The sequence below is a fragment of the Blennius ocellaris genome (genome assembly GCF_963422515.1).
Source record: "Blennius ocellaris genome assembly, chromosome: 6".
Taxonomy (NCBI): domain Eukaryota; kingdom Metazoa; phylum Chordata; class Actinopteri; order Blenniiformes; family Blenniidae; genus Blennius; species Blennius ocellaris.
This window is the reverse complement of record NC_137655.1, coordinates 25485388-25506564: the sequence shown is the minus strand read 5'-3', so window position 1 is coordinate 25506564 and position 21177 is coordinate 25485388. Positions and strand designations below refer to the sequence as shown.

At 47.7% G+C, this 21177-nt stretch overlaps 2 protein-coding genes across 2 annotated transcripts in view; both read left to right on the top strand.

The window, feature by feature from the left end:
• The window catches only part of mphosph8 (M-phase phosphoprotein 8), a 29210-nt gene extending 13689 nt beyond the window's left edge, over nucleotides 1–15521 (top strand). Inside the window, exons 8-14 of the mRNA XM_080497909.1 lie at nucleotides 8930–9070; nucleotides 9352–9438; nucleotides 10038–10192; nucleotides 10315–10466; nucleotides 12240–12364; nucleotides 12587–12670; nucleotides 13929–15521. Coding sequence (XP_080354035.1) covers nucleotides 8930–9070; nucleotides 9352–9438; nucleotides 10038–10192; nucleotides 10315–10466; nucleotides 12240–12364; nucleotides 12587–12670; nucleotides 13929–13970 — 786 coding nt within the window. The 3' untranslated portion in view covers nucleotides 13971–15521. The remainder of the gene's footprint in view (nucleotides 1–8929; nucleotides 9071–9351; nucleotides 9439–10037; nucleotides 10193–10314; nucleotides 10467–12239; nucleotides 12365–12586; nucleotides 12671–13928) is intronic.
• A 3067-nt stretch (nucleotides 15522–18588) lies between these two features.
• Nucleotides 18589–21177, top strand: part of zmym2 (zinc finger, MYM-type 2) — a 50913-nt gene continuing 48324 nt past the window's right edge. The window contains exon 1 of the mRNA XM_080498572.1: nucleotides 18589–18624. The gene's annotated coding sequence lies outside the window, so the exon portion shown is untranslated. The remainder of the gene's footprint in view (nucleotides 18625–21177) is intronic.

The following is a 21177-nucleotide window of genomic DNA, read 5'->3' as shown; positions in this document are numbered from 1 at the left end:
AACAGAACAGCTGCAGAGGTTTTAATCTGCTGTTTAAAGCAGCAACAAGGGACTCTGAAGTAGTTGGTCACCAGTTAACAGGGCAACCAGTTTATCCAAAACACTGGACATTGTTCATTACCGTATTTTCCGCCCTATAAGGCGCACCTAAATACCTCAAATTTTCTCCAAAGCTGCCAGTGCGCCTTATCACCCGGTGCGCCTTATATATGGAAGAATTGCGCTACTTGAGACTGCTATTTGACAGCTGAACACCCAGAAGCTTTTATTTTGACAACTCTAACTTCGCTACCGGAGCTTCAGAGCGGACGACACTCCGCACAACACCTTAATCACTCATGGTTGCACACCAACATTCTAACAAACCAAAATAAACTAGATGAAATAATTCCTCCCTAAACTGGGGAACAAAAACACATAAACACACTCAACACACACACAAGCCCAACAAAAACCCACAATAACCTCCAACAACACAAAATTTGTCGCTGCAAGGCATGATGGGACATCCTGAGCTCCTCAGTGCAGCCGATAGAAACTCCCATAATTCATTGCAGCTGTTTGTGGTGTTTTAAATGCAATTATTGGGGGTTCTATTTGGTTTGTGGTGTCGGTAATAATTGTGTTGTGTTGTGTTTTTGTTGCTTACTTCACGTAGTTTAGTTTATTATCATTATTATTACTGGTAGTTGTAAGTTGTCAACCAGCAGTGAAGAAGGTTTTGTGTGTCGTGTCCTCCTGGCATAGGCTGCAGGTAGGATTATCAAAATAAGGCATGTGCACCTCTCTGGGTGTTAGAATCAGTGGAAAATGTAACCTAATGGCTTTGAGCTGTCAAGGTTGCTGACCACTGGTCTATTCCATGCGCCTTATACGGCGGTGCGCCTTATATATGAACAAAGTTGTAAATTATGTCAATTAATGTAGGTGCGCCTTATAGTCCGGTGCGCCTTATAGGGCAGAAAATACGGTAGTTTTAACTGCTCAGCAGCTAACATGCTACATGCTAAAGTTGGAGGCCTCACATATGCTGCTACACGTTGTACATGATGAAAGTGTGACTGATCCACACGTTGTACATGTCGCGTCCACACAGAAGCTGAGCAGACGTGGTTTGAAGCGACGCGTAGTCTTCACACATTCTGTGCGTATGGAGTATGAATTAGGCTTTATTACATTTAATAAGTACTCGTATTGGTACTCCGTATCAACAAGTAGCTAATGGTTAGTACTCATACTTTAAGAAGGTGGTATCGGTGCATCCCTGTTGGCTAATTTTCTTCATGCATGCAAACCTGCATACCAAACCACTGGTAAAGGTGTAAATGTCCAACTGACCGAAGGACGAGTTTTATGTCACAATACTTGTCCCGTGTGCACCTGAGAGACTGTGATGTCATCTTCTCTTGCAGCAATCGATTCAACAGAAGACGTCACTGAAGTCCTATCAATCAGGTACATGCATACAGTATGCTTTCAGAACATTTATCATCATCATTTTAATCACCTGCAGAAGTAGTTTTCATTTATTCAGGCTCATTTATTTCTTGTATAAGAAATACTAATCAAGTTAATTGAAAAGGTTTATGTTTGTATTGGGATAGTTGCATACCGTTACATTTCTACCTGTGTTCTATATCTGTGTCTTTGCCTCGGACTCGTTAAAATAATGTGGCGCCATTTTAAGATTACAATACAAGTTTGTGTACCAACACTAGATTGCACAACCAAGAGCCATATGCCAGTTGCATAAGTCAATTGTTAGCATATTCTGTTTGTTCCTTGAAGCATTTCATCTTATTCCCCATTACTACATAAAGTTGGTGAAACATTCACAATGTCAACAAGTTGCTTTATCCAATAAAGCCATTAATTGTACTTGAATGGGTCACATGTGGTTTTTGTACAAGACTTCTGAAAGGTGTCAAAGGTTTAGGATAGCAGGAAGTGATTGAATGGATTTTCATGGGGCTTTGCCAAGGTGCTGATGTGTCTGATCTGCGATTTAAAAAAAAAAAACTCTTATGCATATTGAAACCAAACGATGACTTAAATTGGAAACAAAGTTTAGGTTATAAAACCCACTCCCACTCACCTTTTTTAAAATAATATCAAATGATACATGAGATCTGATTTGGCAATGAGTCTTACATTTACTTGTTCTCTTCCAGGAATGTACTATTGGTGTGAAGAGGTCATTTGAAGGAGAAAGAAGCTTGATTGAAGAGAGGAGTTCAAGCAGTTGTCTTAGGTTGACCTCTAACTTTGACAGTGCAAGAAACGAAGAGTTTACGGCAAAAGAAAAGGAAATATTTCTTCAGTTGGGTGGTCTGAAAAATGACAAACTGCCTAGTTACCCTGTCAGTACCATCACTGAGCCAGCGGCAGAGGGTGAACTGGAAGGTTTTGAAAAAGTATTAAATGATATAACTGAATCTTCAACTTATGGTTCGGCTGTAAAGCACAAATGTCAACTGAGTGAAGTCCAGGAGGAAACGGAGGAATGCAAAATGTCCAGTGACCCAAAGGGTCATTTTACAAGTAACCTCATTTTGAACACTGATAATTGTGACCTGACTGGACATGCAGAACAAACGTCACCCAAAGAAGCGAATGACTCGAGTGACGAAGCGGAGGATGCAGAGGCTTGTAACTTGGATAGCACAGATCAACTTCCTTCTGGATTGGGCACAGAAGACGTAAAGGGATTGTTACGGAATCATAAGAAATCTTTGGAGAAAAGGCATCCAACACGAGCAAGTCAGAGAACCTGCAGGAGAGTCATTGAAATACCGCCAGAGGTCTCATTAGACGAGGAAAAGAGAGAGTCGTCCACAAAACACTTCTGTCTGTACTGCAAAATGTCTTTCGTCCAACTTGTAAAACATTTGGAAAAGAAGCATGCAGACGAAACGGATGTGGCACATGCAATACACTTCCCTAAAGGCTCCAAAGTCAGACAGACTCTGATTGACCAAATTCGCAGTAAAGGCGATTATGAACAGAAACGCCAAGTTGTCAAAGGTTTCGACGTAGACATTGTGAACAAAGCTCAGATGAAAAGCTCTCCTGTACCCGTTCGTGACTTCCTGCCCTGCCAACACTGTTTTACATTCTATCGCAAAGCTGATTTATGGAGACATGAGCAGTCATGTAAGACCAGAAGGGCAGATTCAAAATCCGCTGAAAAGACACAGAAAACCGACAGGACTGTTTCCCAGCCGCCCCCGGTGTCGGAGTTCTTGACTGAATCGTGTCGGGAAATCATCCACATCATGCATCAGGATGAAATTTCGACTCTCATCAGGAGTGATCCGCTTATTTGTAAATATGGAAATGCATTGTCGGCCAAGTATGACCATGACAAGTCTCAGTTTGTTTACATTGCACAAAAGATGCGGGAACTTGGTCGGTTTGTGCTCGTGGCGAGTGAGATTGACAAGAGTGTGAAGTACTTGCATGAAATTTGTCTCCCATCCAAGTTTGGATTGGCCGTTGAAGGGGTCAAGAAGCTGAGTGGATTTGACCCCACTTCCAGCACGTTCAAAACCATTTCCCTCGTTTCAAAGATTGGCTATTCACTGAAACGAGCTGCAGAAATAGCTTTTGGAGAAAGTCGTATGGTGGAGGACAGCGAAACTGAAAGCCAAGTGAAAAGGTTTATACAGCTTCTTGACACAAAGTGGAATGGGTGTTTTTCTCGTAAAGTACTTTCTTCATCCCCAAAGCAAGAGGTCCACAAAGACGACGTTGACAAATCAACAGTGACTGAAGATCTTGTAAAACTCTACATGTTTATCATGGGGGAACAGGATGATGCCAGGCGGGAGCTGAAGGAAAGTCCAAGTCTGTCAACATGGAAGAAGCTCAGCGAAGCCACTTTAGCAGACGTTTGTCTCTTCAACAGAGGCAGGGTCGGAAACATCGGGAGGCTGCTCCTAAAAACGTACTTTCACAAGAAGAGCAGTGGGGCTTTTCTGCTTTCTGCAGATCAAGTACGGAAAAGCACAAAGCTGGAGTTGGACCTTGGGTCTAGTTTCACGAAGCTGGAGTTGGAGGGTCAGTACGGAAGAAACATGCTGGTTCTACTATCAAAAGGAATGGTTTCCTCCATCGATCTGCTCGTTGAAAAGAGAGAGCAAGCAGGGGTGTCTAAAACTAACCCGTACCTGTTTGCTCGAACTGAAGGTCCATCCTTTATCAGAGCGCTGGATTGTTTCCGAAGAGCTGCGATGGAATGTGGCGTCAAAAACCCAGAAGCGCTTCTGTCCTCGTCACTGAGAGAGCAAATTGCCTGCTGCTGGCAGTTAATGAGCCTCAACGAGGGTGAATTGGATGAAGTGGCCAAGCTGGTTGGAAAGAGCAGCCAGGAGTGTTACATGCTTTCTAAACATCCACCGCTGCTGGAGGAAGTGAGCAAACGACTGCTGAAGATGGACCGGACGTGGACCAAGAGTCCACTCAACAATGCAAAAGATGGTAAGTGTGTCCTGTTGGATACTTTTCTAGTATTAAGTACTTTTAACTCTTTAAATTTTAAAAAGGTATTGTTGAATCTACAGTTTGTACTCTTTGAAGGCATTTCCTTTTATAACTTCTTTTCAACACTCCTGTTATTGTAGGGAATGCACAGAGGCCGGCTTTAAAGAGAAGACCTTGGAGTGAGAAGGAGCAGACTGCAGTGAAGCGTGGCTTGAGTGAATTCATCACATCCATGAAGGTTCCAGGCAAAAAGGAGTGCAATGCTTGTATAGCCGCTGAGCCAGATCTTGAAGGAAGGTCTTGGACGGATGTTAAAAACTTTGTACACAACACACTACAGACCATGCGCAGGAGGAGCAACCAACACAAGTCAGAAAGGGACACGTATGCTTTAAATCAAAAGAGTCCAAAGGCTGGAGTCCAGACCGCAAGAACTCATTTGGAAGACACGACGATTATGTGCAACATGACTACAGTCCATCCAGACCATCTCAGCGAAAGCTCAAAATGCTGCATGACGATGCCAACGCATGCCGAGCTCAGAGACTCGTCACTGTTCACGCAGGAAATGACTCCGAGCTATGCCTCACTGTGTTCCACAAGTGCAAATATGATCCACACAAGTCAACCACTGATGTCTAGTTTCACACCACTGAATGCCACTGACACCCAAGTGGTTCCAACGTTTACTCCACACAATACAACGAATGCACCCATGCCTCCAGCGTACACGTTAGACGACAAAATGTTGCCACTGTCGTCTTTGTATACACAGATGACTACAACTATGGCAACGCCCACTGTGTATGCCTCACAGGACACAACTGTTTCACCGTTGATACCTTCTTTTACCTCCCTGACTGCTCCCAGTACCTCAATGGCTCCTACATATACACATTTGAATGCCCCCAGTGCGTCAATGATTCCCACATTCTCGTCACTCGACGACAGCCGCAGGCCGATTGTTTCTTCCTTCGCTGCTCTCAACACTTCAGTTGCACATGCTTACCCCACAAGCTCACCTCAGGTCCTTACAACGGCACAGGTTGTGCCGACTATCCATGGGTCCAATGTGTCTGACGGAGCGCCAGCATCACGGGACAGTGCGTCCACGTCTTCATCGGGAACACAAGCTACTCCAGAGGCCAAACCTCAGAAGAGAATCAAGAGGCTGTGGAGTGAAGAAGAACAGGCAGCAGTGAGGCGTCAACTTGGAGACTTCTGCAAGCTTGTGAAAGTACCAGGGAAAAAGGATTGTGACGCCTGTTTAGCGGCCGAACCGGCTCTGAACACCAGAACGTGGAGGGAAGTCAAATACTTTGTTCATAACTCAATTCAGTCTCTGAAGAGAAGAGGCCATGTCGTTTCCTCAAAGCAAAGTGAGCCGGAACCAGATACTCCCAATCTAAGCTCTGAGTGGGACGGTCCCGTCTATTTGTCCCTGTAAATACTTTGGTTGTAAACATTTCAGTAAATGAGGGCTATTGCTGTAACCTCAAAGTGTGCGGGCTTCAAATTCAATGGACGTGAGCTGTGGTGTAAGATGTTCCTGTCAGTTTGCCGTGAAGACATTTCACATGAATCCTTCCATTTACAGACAAAGCTGCTGTTCTCACTATACATCTGTATTCAAGAAATCCCCAAAGTGATCAGTCAAGTCGACACAACCAAACCATTTGTTTGCATGAGTACCATAGTACCATAGGTTTAGCTCTGAAAAGGTGGCGAGGAATGGGTAAAATGTTTAGATTAAATATGTTGGATCAGAAGGGTTTTTTTGGTTCTTTGTTTTATTTTTCCCAGGAAGTCTTAGAACTAGAAATGTGAACCTTCTTTTGATGACACTTTCTGCTTCCCAGCCGTCGTGGCCAGTAGCCACAGTGTTTCCCCGAAGAACCCCCAGTGGGGATAAAATAGTGAAACTGGTTGAATTTCTTTTCTTTGTTTTGTTTTTGTTACCGTCTCCTCCCTGCACTGGGCATTATACCTCTTTGAGAAAAAGATATCCTCAGTTACTGCAAATCTTACTCTCTTTCTTACAAACCTACTTTCCAGCTTCCCCCCCGTTCTGTCTCCGTAGCATTTGTGTGTATTTTGACGACCAGAACGTACCGCGCAGCGAACCACAGCAGTTCAACCCTACAAGTTGCTTTGCATCATTTCCAATGCTTCCCCTGAGTGTACGGTTACTGTGAAGACGCCCTGCAGCACCAGTGCCATACCTCACTTGCCAATAGACAAATAGGATTTATGTGTAGAACTCCAAACATGACGGGCATTTTTTTTAATTTAAATTTTTTTTTTTTTCATGGGGAATTGTGTTAATAATTGTTGGTGATTGTTTTCTTTCTCCTTCGGTATTGACAATCTGTCTCAAGGGTTGGTTGTATTTTTGTAACACTACACACTGACTGTGTAGAGCATTTTAGTATTTTATTCTATTTCATATATTCCTAATATATAATTTTAAAAATACACACCATTTGTATGACTTTGAGTCTTTAAATTAGCTTCATATTTGTGGCATTAATATCCAGTGACCAGGTTCCCGTTACCTGTTTTGTAGCTATGATCTTCTCCTCGGCCGTACAGGTTTCCCTTGAAGTTCTTGTAGTATTCGGCCTGAAATTCTTACGGAATTGTCCCGTAGCGTCGATCGATTGGTGAAACGTCAAGCAGACGGTAAATAGGCAGGTTTGCAGTATTTCCATAGAGGAAATGGGAACCTCGTCTTTATAGTTGGTTTTGTTTTCCCGCCAAACAAAAAATGGATTTGAGTATTAACAAAGATATTACACGCTTTGTTTTAGTGGATAGTTTTGATTAGTATTTAAATAAAAAACAAAAGGTTAAAACCAATAGTAGCAGTATTTCTTTTCTCCAAATATTCAGTGACGTCCATGTTTGACGGAAGATCTTTTAGTTTGAACTATTTTGTTTACGAAGGTCGTTGTTGATGAGCAGATACATAAACATGTTAGTTTACATTAGATCAAAAAAAAGCACTGTGTTTTTGTTTCTTTTTGTCTCTTTCTTTTTTGATTTAATAAAGCATAGATGCTTTTGACTCTTTGGCTGCGACTGCAGTGAGCCGGCGTAGAGAAGCCGAGGTTCAGCCTCTCGTACCAAAGCCGTTAGCGTTTTGCAGAGCAGGTAAGAGATCCCGTCATTAAAACCTCGCCACCAGCAGCAAACAGGCTTTTCCTGCCTGCTGGCTTCTTTATTTTCATGTCTATTTGAGTTCTCGTGGTATTTAGAAATACAAATCTAAAGGGTTTATCAGTCAGACCTGTTCAGGCACCTCCTCGCTGTTTAGTGTTGCAAAGCATTTTATTTTTTTTTCTGTGCAGGAGGTTTTGTTTCATTGCTGTTGTATAAAGACGATATTGCATGTTTGTCTTCATCCTGTGCTTCTGTTACCTTTGATGCTTCCTATTAAGTATTGTGGCGGGACTTTATAGCTGCTTGTACAATAAAATGCTTCTTGACTTTAAATTGTACCAAGTTGTGGTTGAAAGCACAATCTTTGTTTAAACTATTTGCCTTCCTGGTTCTATTACATCAAATAGCAAAGCGGGTAGTTAATTGTTCAATATATATGTTGGCAATTGGATTTTTTTCTTTCTTAAAAGGACTTAATTTTTCACTCCTTGTACTTTGGTGCATTGATGCTTGAACCACCCGGCTCCGGCTGGACAGTCTGAAGGGCCTCCATGGGTTTAATAATTATCCCCAAATTATACCTACCCTCAATTTAAATCCACTTATTAACTCAACCAACAATTGTCTGTATTGGAATCCTGAGTGTCAAAACCAAACTGAACAGAGAGACGATGCACCGTCATGTGTTGAGAAAGTGCTCCTTCCCGGGCGTCACCACAGAGCTCCAGATTACCCCCCCCCCCCCCACCCAATTCCAAGAAGGTTTTGTCTGAGTTGCTTTATAGACCCCCACATGACAATATAAGAATGCCCCCTAAAATTCTCCACTATTAGGTTAACCTTGTTTTTTCTTTGAGCGGGAGACTGCGAGGCTTCAGGTCTATTACAGGACAAATCACCCACTAGTTGGAAAATATTTGGATCACTGTGTTTAAATAAAAATGTAGCACTAACAAGGGTATTGTATGTTTCTCCCCACCTAGTCTTTCTCTGTCTTCCCTCTCCTCCACCTCTGACTCCTTTTTTCTACAAAGTTTCTCCCTGTTGGAGGAGTTTTTCTTTCCACAGTCGCAAACACACCTGCTGCTCATGTGGATGTTGGGCTTTTCTCTTTTCTCTATAAAAGCACATTGGAATGACTGTAATGTATTTAAAAATGTCTTTTTTTTAAATAAAAATAAAAAAAAACCAAACAAATCTCCTACTAAGAAACTCCAGCAGGTCTCAGACCCGTTCTTCCACCGTTGTCTGTGATCCAGTGACTGAATGTCCTCTGGTCCTGCAGGACGTCAGTGGAATGTCCCTGAGCATGCTGGCGGCGGCAGGAGGGCAGGACGACATCCTCCGGCTGCTCATCAAGAAGGGAGTGAGGGTGAACGGGCGGCAGAAGAACGGCACCACCGCCCTGATGCACGCTGCCGAGAAGGTGGGTCTCCCTGTAGACCGAGGGGCCCTGCAGACTGGGGGCCCCTCCATGGGGACCTCACACAGACACACGCGCTTTTTTGATTGTATTTTTATTGAACTGTATAACAAACATTCTGCAAACAACGGGCATACAAGGAATTATTAAGTACCGTCATGTCATTGTGTGAAACAACTCCTTTCCCACTGGCGTGTTTGGTGACTGTGGTCATCAAACAATACCTGCAAAGAACTTTGGTCACTCAACAGTTTCTTTTTGTCTTTAATTCATATTTGTGTCAGAACTTCTTGACGACCGTTGCCATCCTGCTGGAAGCTGGTTCCTACGTCAACGCTCAGACTCTGGGAGGAGAGACGGCCTTGATGAAGGTACCTCAGTGTTTCTAGTGTGGATCGGTGCTGCTCCCTGTGAGCTGTGGAGGGTTGGTGTTCCTGTGGGAAGCAATAACATTCATGAAGTGACAAGTTGTCTGGACAGTATAAATCATGTGGTGCAACTTTTTCTACTTCCTTTGTTTCAAGTGTTGATTTGCAATAAGATGCCTGTGACACATTAAGAGTGAATGTGAGTTTATCCTCTAATGAGATGCAATAACAAGGTAGTTAATATTGTATCCTGGGACAATAAACATCCTAAAACATCTTAGTTCCTTCTTTATTATCAGAAGACAAACTATGGTCCAAAATTGTTCATTTCATTTTAATTTAATAAATAGGCATTACGTTTAATATCAAGTACTTTGTTGTAAGTATTTTGATACTAACATTTATTCATTTGTACTTTGCATGAAGCCTTTCCAACAAGCCACAAGTTAAACATGTTTGGTTTGGGAGTTTTTTTTGTTAGTTTTTTTCAGGAAACTTCCTGGTAATTGATCAAAACTGAACTGTAATGTAATTGATGAATTGGTTTCCTGGCTGCAGCCTGAACTGTGCAGGTTGTCACCAAGTTCACACTTTGTGTTCAGGCCTGCAAGAGAGGGAACGCAGACGTAGTGCGCCTCCTGCTGGAGAACGGCGCCGACTGCAACATCCTGTCCAAACACAAGAACACGGCTCTGTACTTCGCTAAGCTCAGCAACAACCTGCTGGTCTGTGACCTCATCAAGGACCACAACAACATGTGAGCGCTCGCCGGGGTTTTACAATCCACGTTAGGATTTGACCTATAAAAGGTCTTTATCGTTCAAGAAACCCTTTGATCTGGTGCGTGTGTCTCCGTGTCCTCGTCCCTCCGTCCCCCAGACTGTCCAGCGTAGCCGAAGACACCGTCCGGGCCTACTTCGAGTCCCGCCTCACGCTGCTGGACCCCGTCTTCCCCATGGCCTGCCACCGGCTGTGTGAGGGCCCAGACTTCTCCTTGGAGTTCGGCTTCAAGCCACAGCCGCAGCCGGAAGGTAAAGACGGACTTTACTGTTGGTCGTCGTCCAACAGACGGACTTTACCGTCGGTCGTCCGTCCAACAGACGGACTTTACCGTCGGTCGTCCGTCCAACAGACGGACTTTAACGTCGGTCGTCATCCAACAGACGGACTTTAACGTCGGTCGTCGTCCAACAGCCGGACTTTACCGTCGGTCGTCGTCCAACAGACGGACTTTACCGTCGGTCGTCCGTCCAACAAACGGACTTTACCGTCGGTCGTCCGTCCAACGCAGACGGACTTTACCGTCGGTCGTCGTCCAACAGACGGACTTTACCGTCGGTCGTCGTCCAACAGACGGACTTTACCGTCGGTCGTCCGTCCAACAGACGGACTTTACCGTCGGTCGTCCGTCCAACAGACGGACTTTACCGTCGGTCGTCCGTCCAACAGACGGACTTTACCGTCGGTCGTCCGTCCAACAGACGGACTTTACCGTCGGTCGTCGTCCAACAGACGGACTTTACCGTCGGTCGTCCGTCCAAAGCAGACGGACTTTACCGTGGGTCGTCCGTCCAACAGACGGACTTTACCGTCGGTCGTCCGTCCAACGCAGACGGACTTTACCGTCGGTCGTCCGTCCAACAGACGGACTTTACCGTCGGTCGTCGTCCAACAGACGGACTTTACCGTCGGTCGTCCGTCCAACAGACGGACTTTACCGTCGGTCGTCCGTCCAACAGACGGACTTTACCGTCGGTCGTCCGTCCAACAGACGGACTTTACCGTCGGTCGTCGTCCAACAGACGGACTTTACCGTCGGTCGTCCGTCCAAAGCAGACGGACTTTACCGTGGGTCGTCCGTCCAACAGACGGACTTTACCGTCGGTCGTCCGTCCAACGCAGACGGACTTTACCGTCGGTCGTCCGTCCAAAACAGACGGACTTTACCGTGGGTCGTCCGTCCAACGCAGACGGACTTTACCGTCGGTCGTCGTCCAACAGACGGACTTTACCGTCGGTCGTCCGTCCAACAGACGGACTTTACCGTCGGTCGTCCGTCCAACAGACGGACTTTACCGTCGGTCGTCCGTCCAACAGACGGACTTTACCGTCGGTCGTCGTCCAACAGACGGACTTTACCGTCGGTCGTCCGTCCAAAGCAGACGGACTTTACCGTGGGTCGTCCGTCCAACAGACGGACTTTACCGTCGGTCGTCCGTCCAACGCAGACGGACTTTACCGTCGGTCGTCCGTCCAACGCAGACGGACTTTACCGTCGGTCGTCCGTCCAAAACAGACGGACTTTACCGTGGGTCGTCCGTCCAACGCAGACGGACTTTACCGTGGGTCGCCGTCCAACGCAGACGGACTTTACCGTGGGTCGTCCGTCCAACAGACGGACTTTACCGTCGGTCGTCCGTCCAACGCAGACGGACTTTACCGTCGGTCGTCCGTCCAACGCAGACGGACTTTACCGTCGGTCGTCCGTCCAAAACAGACGGACTTTACCGTGGGTCGTCCGTCCAACGCAGACGGACTTTACCGTGGGTCGCCGTCCAACGCAGACGGACTTTACCGTCGGTCGTCCGTCCAACGCAGGCGGAGCGTCCCGACACGCCGCTGCTCTCCGTCATTACATGTGTGCTGCTCCGCCCTGCTCACCGACTGATCCTCTCATGCTTCTCTATCTATAATTAGAAACACCGGCCGGCTCTCCCTCCCGCCGCCACGTTTCATGTTCCCCTCGTCCAACGTCTGCTCGTTTCCACCCTCCGTGACGCGTCTGTCCTCCCTCGTGTCTCCAGGTTCGGGTGTCCTCCTCTTCGTCTTCCACGCCAACTTCCTGAGCGAGATGTCGGCCCGGCTGTGCGGCTCCTGCAGCGTCCACGCCGTGGTGCTCAACGACAAGTTCCAGCTGCCCATCTTCCTGGTCGGTGCTTCAACACAAACCGCAGGAACTCCTTACTCAGTCACTTCGGTTCCATTGGACGTTCTTGGTTTTCAGATCTTTTCTGCTGAACCTGTAAAAACTGCTTGTCCAAGTTTTCACCTGAACGTTCCTCTTTGTCCAGGACAAACATGCAGCACATGAAGGGACAGTGAGCGTCGTCCTCAGTGTTTTTGTCTCTTTCTGGTCTTTTGTCTCGTTCAGGACAGTCACTTCATCTACTCCTTCAGCCCAAATCCAGGAATCAACAGGCTGTTCATCCGCCTGGCCGAGGCTCCAGCAGCCAAGGTGACCTTCTCCTCACCTTCTCCTCTTTCTCCTCACCTTCTCCTCTTTCTCCTCACCTTCTCCTCACCTTCTCCTCACCTTCTCCTCTTTCTCCTCACCTTCTCCTCACCATCTCCTCTTTCTCCTCACCTTCTCCTCTTTCTCCTCACCTTCTACTCTTTCTCCTCACTTTCTCCTCACTTTCTCCTCACTTTCTCCTCACTTTCTCCTCACTTTCTCCTCACTTTCTCTTCACTTTCTCCTCACTTTCTCCTCACTTTCTCTTCACTTTCTCTTCACTTTCTCTTCACTTTCTCTTCACTTTCTCCTCACTTTCTCCTCACTTTCTCCTCACTTTCTCCCCACTTTCTCCTCACTTTCTCCCCACTTTCTCTTCACTTTCTCCTCACTTTCTCCTCACTTTCTCCTCACTTTCTCTTCACTTTCTCTTCACTTTCTCCTCACTTTCTCCTCACTTTATCCTCACTTCCCCTCACTTTCCCCTCACTTTCCCCTCACTTTCTCTTCACTTTCTCTTCACTTTCTCTTCACTTTCTCCCCGCTTTCTCCTCACTTTCTCTTCACTTTCTCTTCACTTTCTCCTCACTTTCTCCTCACTTTCTCCTCACTTTCCCCTCACTTTCCCCTCACTTTCTCTTCACTTTCTCTTCACTTTCTCCTCACTTTCTCCTCACTTTCTCCCCACTTTCTCCTCACTTTCTCTTCACTTTCTCTTCACTTTCTCTTCACTTTCTCTTCACTTTCTCCTCACTTTCTCTTCACTTTCTCCTCACTTTCTCTTCACTTTCTCTTCACTTTCTCTTCACTTTCTCCTCACTTTCTCCCCACTTTCTCCCCACTTTCTCCTCACTTTCTCTTCACTTTCTCCTCACTTTCTCTTCACTTTCTCTTCACTTTCTCTTCACTTTCTCCTCACTTTCTCCCCACTTTCTCCCCACTTTCTCCTCACTTTCTCTTCACTTCGCGGTCACTGCTGTCAGGCAGCACGAGGCTACCTGGGCCACTTTTAGAAAAACATGCACATCCTGCGTCATTAAATGTTTTCATGTTGACTGTTGCCGTTGAGTTTTTTGAAAACAGACATTTTCATCACGTTCTACAATGAAGACGAACTTAAAAAGCTTCGACTTGAAGGATGTTGTGGGACGATGTCGCCGCTGTGGCCCACTGATGGTCACATCATGTCCCTGAACTGACAAGGAGTCTGAACATAAACCAGCTGTGTTTCAGTCTCAACGTGTTTTCTTGTTTCTTTCAGGTCAAGCTTCTCATCTGTGCTTACCGAGTCCAGCTGCAGTGAGGTCAGAGGTCACGCTGGTCCAGCTGCAGTGAGGTCAGAGGTCACGCTGGTCCAGCTGCAGTGAGTTCAGAGGTCACCTCCACAGTGACACAGCCTCTCACACCAAGTCAGAGCAGCAGCTGAAGCCGTCTTGACACTTTCCCTCCAGAAGGGGGAGCCACTCACCTTCAGTCCTGCGTGTTTACAGACCAGGTCCGGGTCTTCAGGTGGACCTGGTCCGGGTCTTCAGGTGGACCTGGTCTGCTGGCTTCACTTCAGAGAAGAGACAAAGTGAAAGTGGTTGAAGTTTTGGACTCAGGAATGTTTGTTTGATTCCTGTTGACCTGCTCAGTTTCTGGTTTCATTCCCGTCATGACAACGTTGTGTGTTTTAATGTTGAGGATTTAGATGAGTGAAGCTAAACGTCCTTGTTCCTTCCATGTTTACACTTTTTGTACATAAACGTGTGTATGAATGTATCCTGCATATTTCCAGCTCCGTCATGAGGCCACCACCACCTCTGTTTTGCCTTGCTCCTGGGCTCCTGGTTAAGTCACTCAGTTTTATGGGTTGGAGTCGCGGCCATCACTCACCCTGAGCCAATCACAGCTCTGCTTCTAACCCTGAGCCAATCACAGCTCTGCTTCTAACCCTGAGCCAATCACAGCTCTGCCTCTAACCCTGAGCCAATCACAGCTCTGCTTCTAACCCTGAGCCAATCACAGCTCTGCTCCTAACCCTGAGCCAATCACAGCTCTGCTTCTAACCCTGAGCCAATCACAGCTCTGCTTCTAACCCTGAGCCAATCACAGCTCTGCTCCTAACCCTGAGCCAATCACAGCTCTGCTCCTAACCCTGAGCCAATCACAGCTCTGCTTCCCTCCACTTCTTTATCCCCAGACAATCTTTTGTGATATTTTATTTTGGTAGCGGCTCTGCAGCGACTCCAGCCCTCGTCTTTGCCAGAGGAATGCCAACGAGCAAGGCATCTCCTCACGCTTGTTCAGGTTTCAGGCTCTTCCTTCCGTCTCCCAGTTAGAAACCAGTAAATACTGTCGACCAGGAAACTGCTGACTCAGCGTCGCTCCAGCAGCTGCAGTCTGTTCAGGAAAGAGCCACTGGTTTTATTAAACTCCAGCTAAGTTAAGAGACTCACCACTCAGTTGTTGTTTTTTTTAATCTTGTCTTATTATAAACAATAACAATTTCAGAAAGGTTTTCTTTATTAAACCACTTAATTGACAAAGGTTGTGTTGATTGGTTATATTTACTTTAATGACATCTAAACTTTGCGGATGATTTAATCATTTATATTTAGTTTATGTAAACAAACCATCTTTTAACAACATGAAGCAGCTCAGAAAACAAGCCCAGAGTTGAAAACGGCATCACTTGCATGGGTTGTGTGTAAAAGTTGCACTGACGTCATTTCACATCCCAGAAACATCTTTTTGTTTTCTCTTTTTGTTTGAATGTGAGGAAACGTGAGCTTTACAGATGTTGCAGAACCGCTGCTCAGCCGGACCAGGAGCTTTGTGTGAAATAATAAAAACATGTACATAGATTTGCAAAGTTGTTGTCTTTGTTTTGTTATTTAGTTTTTTTTCCTTCATTTGCTGCATGGAAAAACCACATTTAGCTGGAAATGTCAACTTTGGAAACGAACTACAGTTGAAATGTTGATTGTTTATATTTAACATGAAAAATAGTTTTAGTGACTTTCTGGTGAACAAGTGGATCAACATTTCCAACCTGTCGCTCATTAATCTTCAGACTCCGTTGTGTTGCTGATGTCAAATTACAGCCGACTGGATCCCAACAAACCTCGTTTAACAAAACAACGGATCCTTAAGTACATTCAGGTCAAACCCTCATTCATTCATTCATTCATTCATTCATTCATTCATTCATTCATTCATCCATTCCTGCAAATAGACGAGCTAAGTTCACTCCAAATTCTGATTCCTTGTTGTTTTTTTAAATGCACAGTGAGAACTTGCAAACTTCACATGGAGCTTCTCGCTACTTGGCATAAATCATGTTGGTCCAAATGTTCATTTCGACTTCAGTCTGTCGCAGTTTTAACACGAGATGCAATAGATTGGAAGTTATGTTTCAGTTTCAGTGGCTAGAGAAAAGTGTTTCCACGATATAACTCAAATTGAAGATTTTTTTTTAAATTAAAATTGAATTATATATATATATACACGTGTGTGCATACGTGCAATATGCATCAATATGCGTCTCCCCGGCTCCTGGCGGACTCGCTCACAATGAGGCTGGTTGGTTGAGGCGGTTTGCAGCAGGAGGAGGCGACAGAGAGGCGCATTAACATAATCAGCGCTAAAATGCACCAGAGTGGCAGGAAAGGCAGATATTTAGATATTTATTATGCAAAAGAAACGAATGAAACAAAACAAACCACAATTTCGTTCTTAAAGGAAACGCTTTTCTGTCTCGTGGTGGATCCGTGAGAACAACTGCAGCGGTTCCTGCTTGATTTTGCGCGTCTGCAGGAAGAAAAACCTCCGACAGTATTGCGCTGCGACTGCAGGTCAAACAACAAAACAACAAAAACAACAACAGCTGTTGTTGTTGGTCTCGGTTCTGCGGGTTCTTGCAGCCCGACATCCTGCAAAGCTGCGCCTGGACGCAGAACCGCTGCGCAACGTCCCGCAGTGACATTTGAACGCACCTGATCCGCCATATTAACAACGTGATCGTCTGCCCCCCCCCCCACACACACACACACACACATACCCCATATTAAATCTCCTCATCAATACCGTCATCAACATAATCACTTCCATGCAATCATCATTGACATTGATGATCCTGCTGCTGTGACACGTGACGTCATCCCCAAACATTCAACTGGGATCATTATTTCCTGCAGCAGTTTTTGTTTAGTTTTTTCTGCAGATTTGAATGAAATTCCGCGTTGTGGCCTGAACGCTGCTGGAAACGTGACCTGACGTCACCCGGACACTGGCTCCTGATTGGACCCGGCTGGCCGCTTTTCTGCGCAGCTTGTGTGCGTTTTAGCCACGAAAAAACAACAACAAACAAACAAACAAACAAACAAACAAACTCAAAAACACTTTGCAGTTGTATCGGATGAGACGACGCGGGGGGGGGGGGGGGGCGTGACACCCGCAGACGCGGATGCAATCAGCTTAATGGAGCACTTTAATTGCCAGCCATGCGGCCCCGCGATTGCGCTCAGTGCGCATGCGTACCGAAAAAAATGTGTTCAATAGGAATGGACATAAGCGCCGCCGCTGCTTCTGGAGCCCCGCAGAGAGAGAGGGGGGGGGGGGGGGGGGGGGCGACAGAGCTCTCACTCCTCTGGAGCTCCTCACTCCTCTGGAGCCCCGCAGAGAGGGGGGGGGGGGGGGCGACAGAAGTCTCACTCCTCTGGAGCTCCTCACTCCTCTGGAGCCCCGCAGAGAGGGGGGGGGGGGGCGACAGAAGTCTCACTCCTGTGGAGCCCCACGACAGAGGTCTCACTCCTCTGGAGCCCCGCAGAGAGGGGGGGGGGGAAGACAGACGTCTCACTCCCACACGAACCTGCACAGCAGGAAGCAGAACCAGGGGCCTCTGGAGGCTGCCGGGAAAAACAGGCCCTCTGACGTCAGAAACATTTTTATAAACCCTCAACAAAAAAGGTCCGAAAATTAAACGACAACAAAAAAAAAACAACAACAAATTATTATTAAATAACTTGATAATCGCACTCTGATGGAAAACAGTGTTTAAAATGGTTCACATTATTAATTTAATTAATAATTAATAAATTATTAATTAATTCACTAAATAATTTAATTAAGAAAATAAAATTATATAAAATCCTCCTGAAGTGTTGGAGCCACATACAGCCCCCCCCCCCCCCCCCCCCCCCCAGCGGTGACACACCTGAGCTGCTGCCTGTGGGCGGGCCAAAGGGAGGAGCTATCTGGATGGTGATTGGCTCTAGATCATAGATGGATGTAGTTTGTTTTGGGGGGACTAGTAACATGGTTTACCTTTTTCTTTACACATCTAAATGATCCTTCCATAATCTGGATTATACTTTATTATATTTATTCCATGGTATGTCTCATTAATTGTTTTAAAAAGTGTCATTTATTTATACCATTTCATCTAATAATTTGTCCGAATGTAATAGTTCTAACATCCTGAAATTATAGTGTATATGTGTGTGTGTGTGTGTGTGTGTGTGTGTGTGTGTGTGTGTGTGTGTGTGTGTGTGTGTGTGTGTGTGTGTGTGTGTGTGTTTCTTTCCACTCTATTCCTCATGCAACCACATTGTTCTGCTGCACTGATTCACTGTTTGTTTGGTGAAATATCTTTGATTGATAATTGATTTTTGAGCATATCTTCAATTAAAAAAATGGAAAAAGAACAATAATAAAAACGAGTATTTGAACATCACTTTTGCGTCCCGTTCATTGTCTTTAAGAAAAGAAAAAAAATACCCCCCCCCCCCCCCCCCCCCGCCCACAAAATGTATGCGCACGGCCCTGCGCGCCGCTCCGCCGCCTCGGGCGTGAGTCATCCGCTCAATACACGATCTTTGCAGGCAAAGTGGAAAGTCGTGCGCTGTGCGCATGCGCTCCCCGGGATTAATGTCAAGGCACAAAAGTGGCGCTACACCGCTTCGAGCTCGACTCCGGTAAGCGAATTTCACACACCTTCTGCCTATTTCCTCACTTTTACGCACAATTGCGCAAAGTTTCGGGAACTTGTGCGGCCCCCGCCGGCCGGACTCCCAGGGAGTCTCGCGGGAGCCCTTTCTGGGGGGGCAGGGAGACTCGGTCGGCGCTCATTAAACAGTTAAATTGCAATGATTCCTGCTCTCCGCCTTCCTCCCGCTGCTGCGGCCGCTGCCGCCGCCGCCGCCGCCGCTGGGCTCCAGTATTGTTCAGTTGGCTCCCTAATGGCGGACGGAGAGGCAACGCTGCTTTCCGCTGGGGGAGGAGGGAGGTGTGTGAGGGGGGGGTAGGGGGGGGGGGGGTTGTTTCTTATGATAAAGCCTCCACACCTGGCGGTAAGGTAACGGGACCTCCACACGCCCTCCCCTGGACGCGCTGCGGCTTTGCCGCGGGTCGCTGTTTACCAACCGCCTGACACAAATAAAAGACTGTTCATGTGACACACACACACGCGGCAGGGCGCCCCTAGCGGCGGCCGGCCGCACCTGCCGCTGATTGCGCCAGGGTGGACTCCGTGCGGGGGTAACTTCCCAATTAACCCCCCCCGCCCGCACCCGCCCCGGCGTCACAGGTATCCTGAAAATCGGGCTTTTTTTTGCGGGCCGGCGCGCGAGCTGGCGCTGCAGCGCGCGTGCGCGTCTGGACGAGATTATCCAGAAAAGGCAAAGACGCATTTTTTTTTTTTTTTTTTTTGGCAGTTGTTTAACAAAACACGCACGCGCGTGTTTATTTGTGGGGGTTTTCTCTCTCTGCGTTTGATTCGACACAAGTTGTGCGCATTGCATTTTATTTGTGTAATTTCTTTGGGGCGGCATTTCAACAATGGCGCAGTCTGTGTCTGCTCTCCTCCCCTCGATCCGCCGCTAATCCAATGGCTGTTTGCGCCAGGAAGGGCAGGGGTGGGAACGGAACAGCCTGAACCACGTTTCTCCTGGACCCCAACTTGGAAGCCCCCCTCCCGGGGTGTTGACGGGGGAGTGGCGCAGCGCAGCGCAGGTAGCGCCGCTTCTCTTTGTGCTGCGAGTCAAAGTTTGTGGAGCCGCTAAGTTTCACCAACGTTCGTTTCCTCCGGACCGACACTGAGCGACAGGCTGCGCCTCAGCCGGATCCGGTTGCGCCGCTGAGGTGCGCCTTTCCTAACGGTCTACTAATCAAGGGCACGGCCGGGGGGGTGAGGGGGGGGGGGGGGTGGGGGTGGAGGGACCCGGCGACCCCTGGAAGCTCCGGCCGGCTGGCCCTCCATCAGACCCCCTCCTCAGCTGGGGTCAGTCTGCATGCATCAGCCGGCTTTCTGGGGGGGTAGGGGGGGGGGGGGGGGGGGGGGGGGTTGTGGTTGATGGGGATGTGGTGGCTGCGCATTGTGCATCACTTCCCAGTGACATAAGACTTATATAATGATCTCAGTGTAAATTAAATATGTAATTAGTCGTTTACTGGCGCAAACCGCTGCACGTTTCCTCCTTGTGACCCACTGGGGGGGGGGGGGGGGGGGGAGGAAGAGGGGGGGGGGGAGGAGGGGGAGGAGAGGAGGAGGAGCAGGAGGAGGAGGAGGGTCAACTTGGCGTCATGCGCACTGGAGAGAAGGTGGATGAGCACCTCTGTGGGGGGGGGGGGGGGGGGGGAGGTGCAGCCGCTGATTCCTCCTCTGTCGGCTGAGGCACTGACTCCTCCTCTTCCTCTTCCTCCTCCTCCTCTTCCTCCCCCTCCTCCTCCTCCTCCTCCCCCCCCTCTTCCTCCTCCCCCCTCCTCCTCCTCTTCCTCCTCCTCCCCCCTCTTCCTCCTCCTCCTCTTCCCCCTCCTCCTCTTCCTCCTCCCCCCCCTCCTCCTCCTCTTCCTCCTCTTCCTCCCCCTCCTCCCTCCTCTTCCTCCTCCTCCCCTCTTCCTCATCTTCCTCCCCCCCCCCCTCCTCCTCTTCCTCCTCCTCCTCTTCCTCCTCCTCCTCCCCCTCCTCCCTCCTCTTCCTCCTCCTCCCCTCCTCCTCCTCTTCCTCCTCCCCCTCTTCCTCCTCCTCCTCCTCCTCCTCCTCTTCCTCCTCCTCCCCCTCCTCCCCCCCCCCCTCCCCCTCCTCCTCCCCCTCCTCATGTCCACCTGGTTTTGGGACCAAGGTTGTCAGAGCTCATTAACACTGGATCCTCTTTTCTTCCTCGTCCACGTGAAAACAGGAGCCTCTGCTCTGCATTGCAGTGAGGAGAGTCTGGACCAGACCTCCTCTCTCCTCTATCCTCTCTCCTCTCCTCTCCCCTCCTCTATCCTCTCCTCTCCCCTCCTCTCCTCTCCCCTCCTCTCCTCTCCCCTCCTCTCCTCTCTCCTCTCCTCTCTCCTCTCCTCCTCTATCCTCTCCTCTCTCCTCTCCCCCTCTATCCTCTCCTCTCTCCTCTCCCCCTCTATCCTCTCCTCCTCTATCCTCGCCTCTATCCTCTCCTCCTCTATCCTCTCCTCCTCTATCCTCTCCTCTCTCCCCTCCTCTCCTCTCTCCTCCTCTATCCTCTCCTCTATCCTCTCCTCCTCTATCC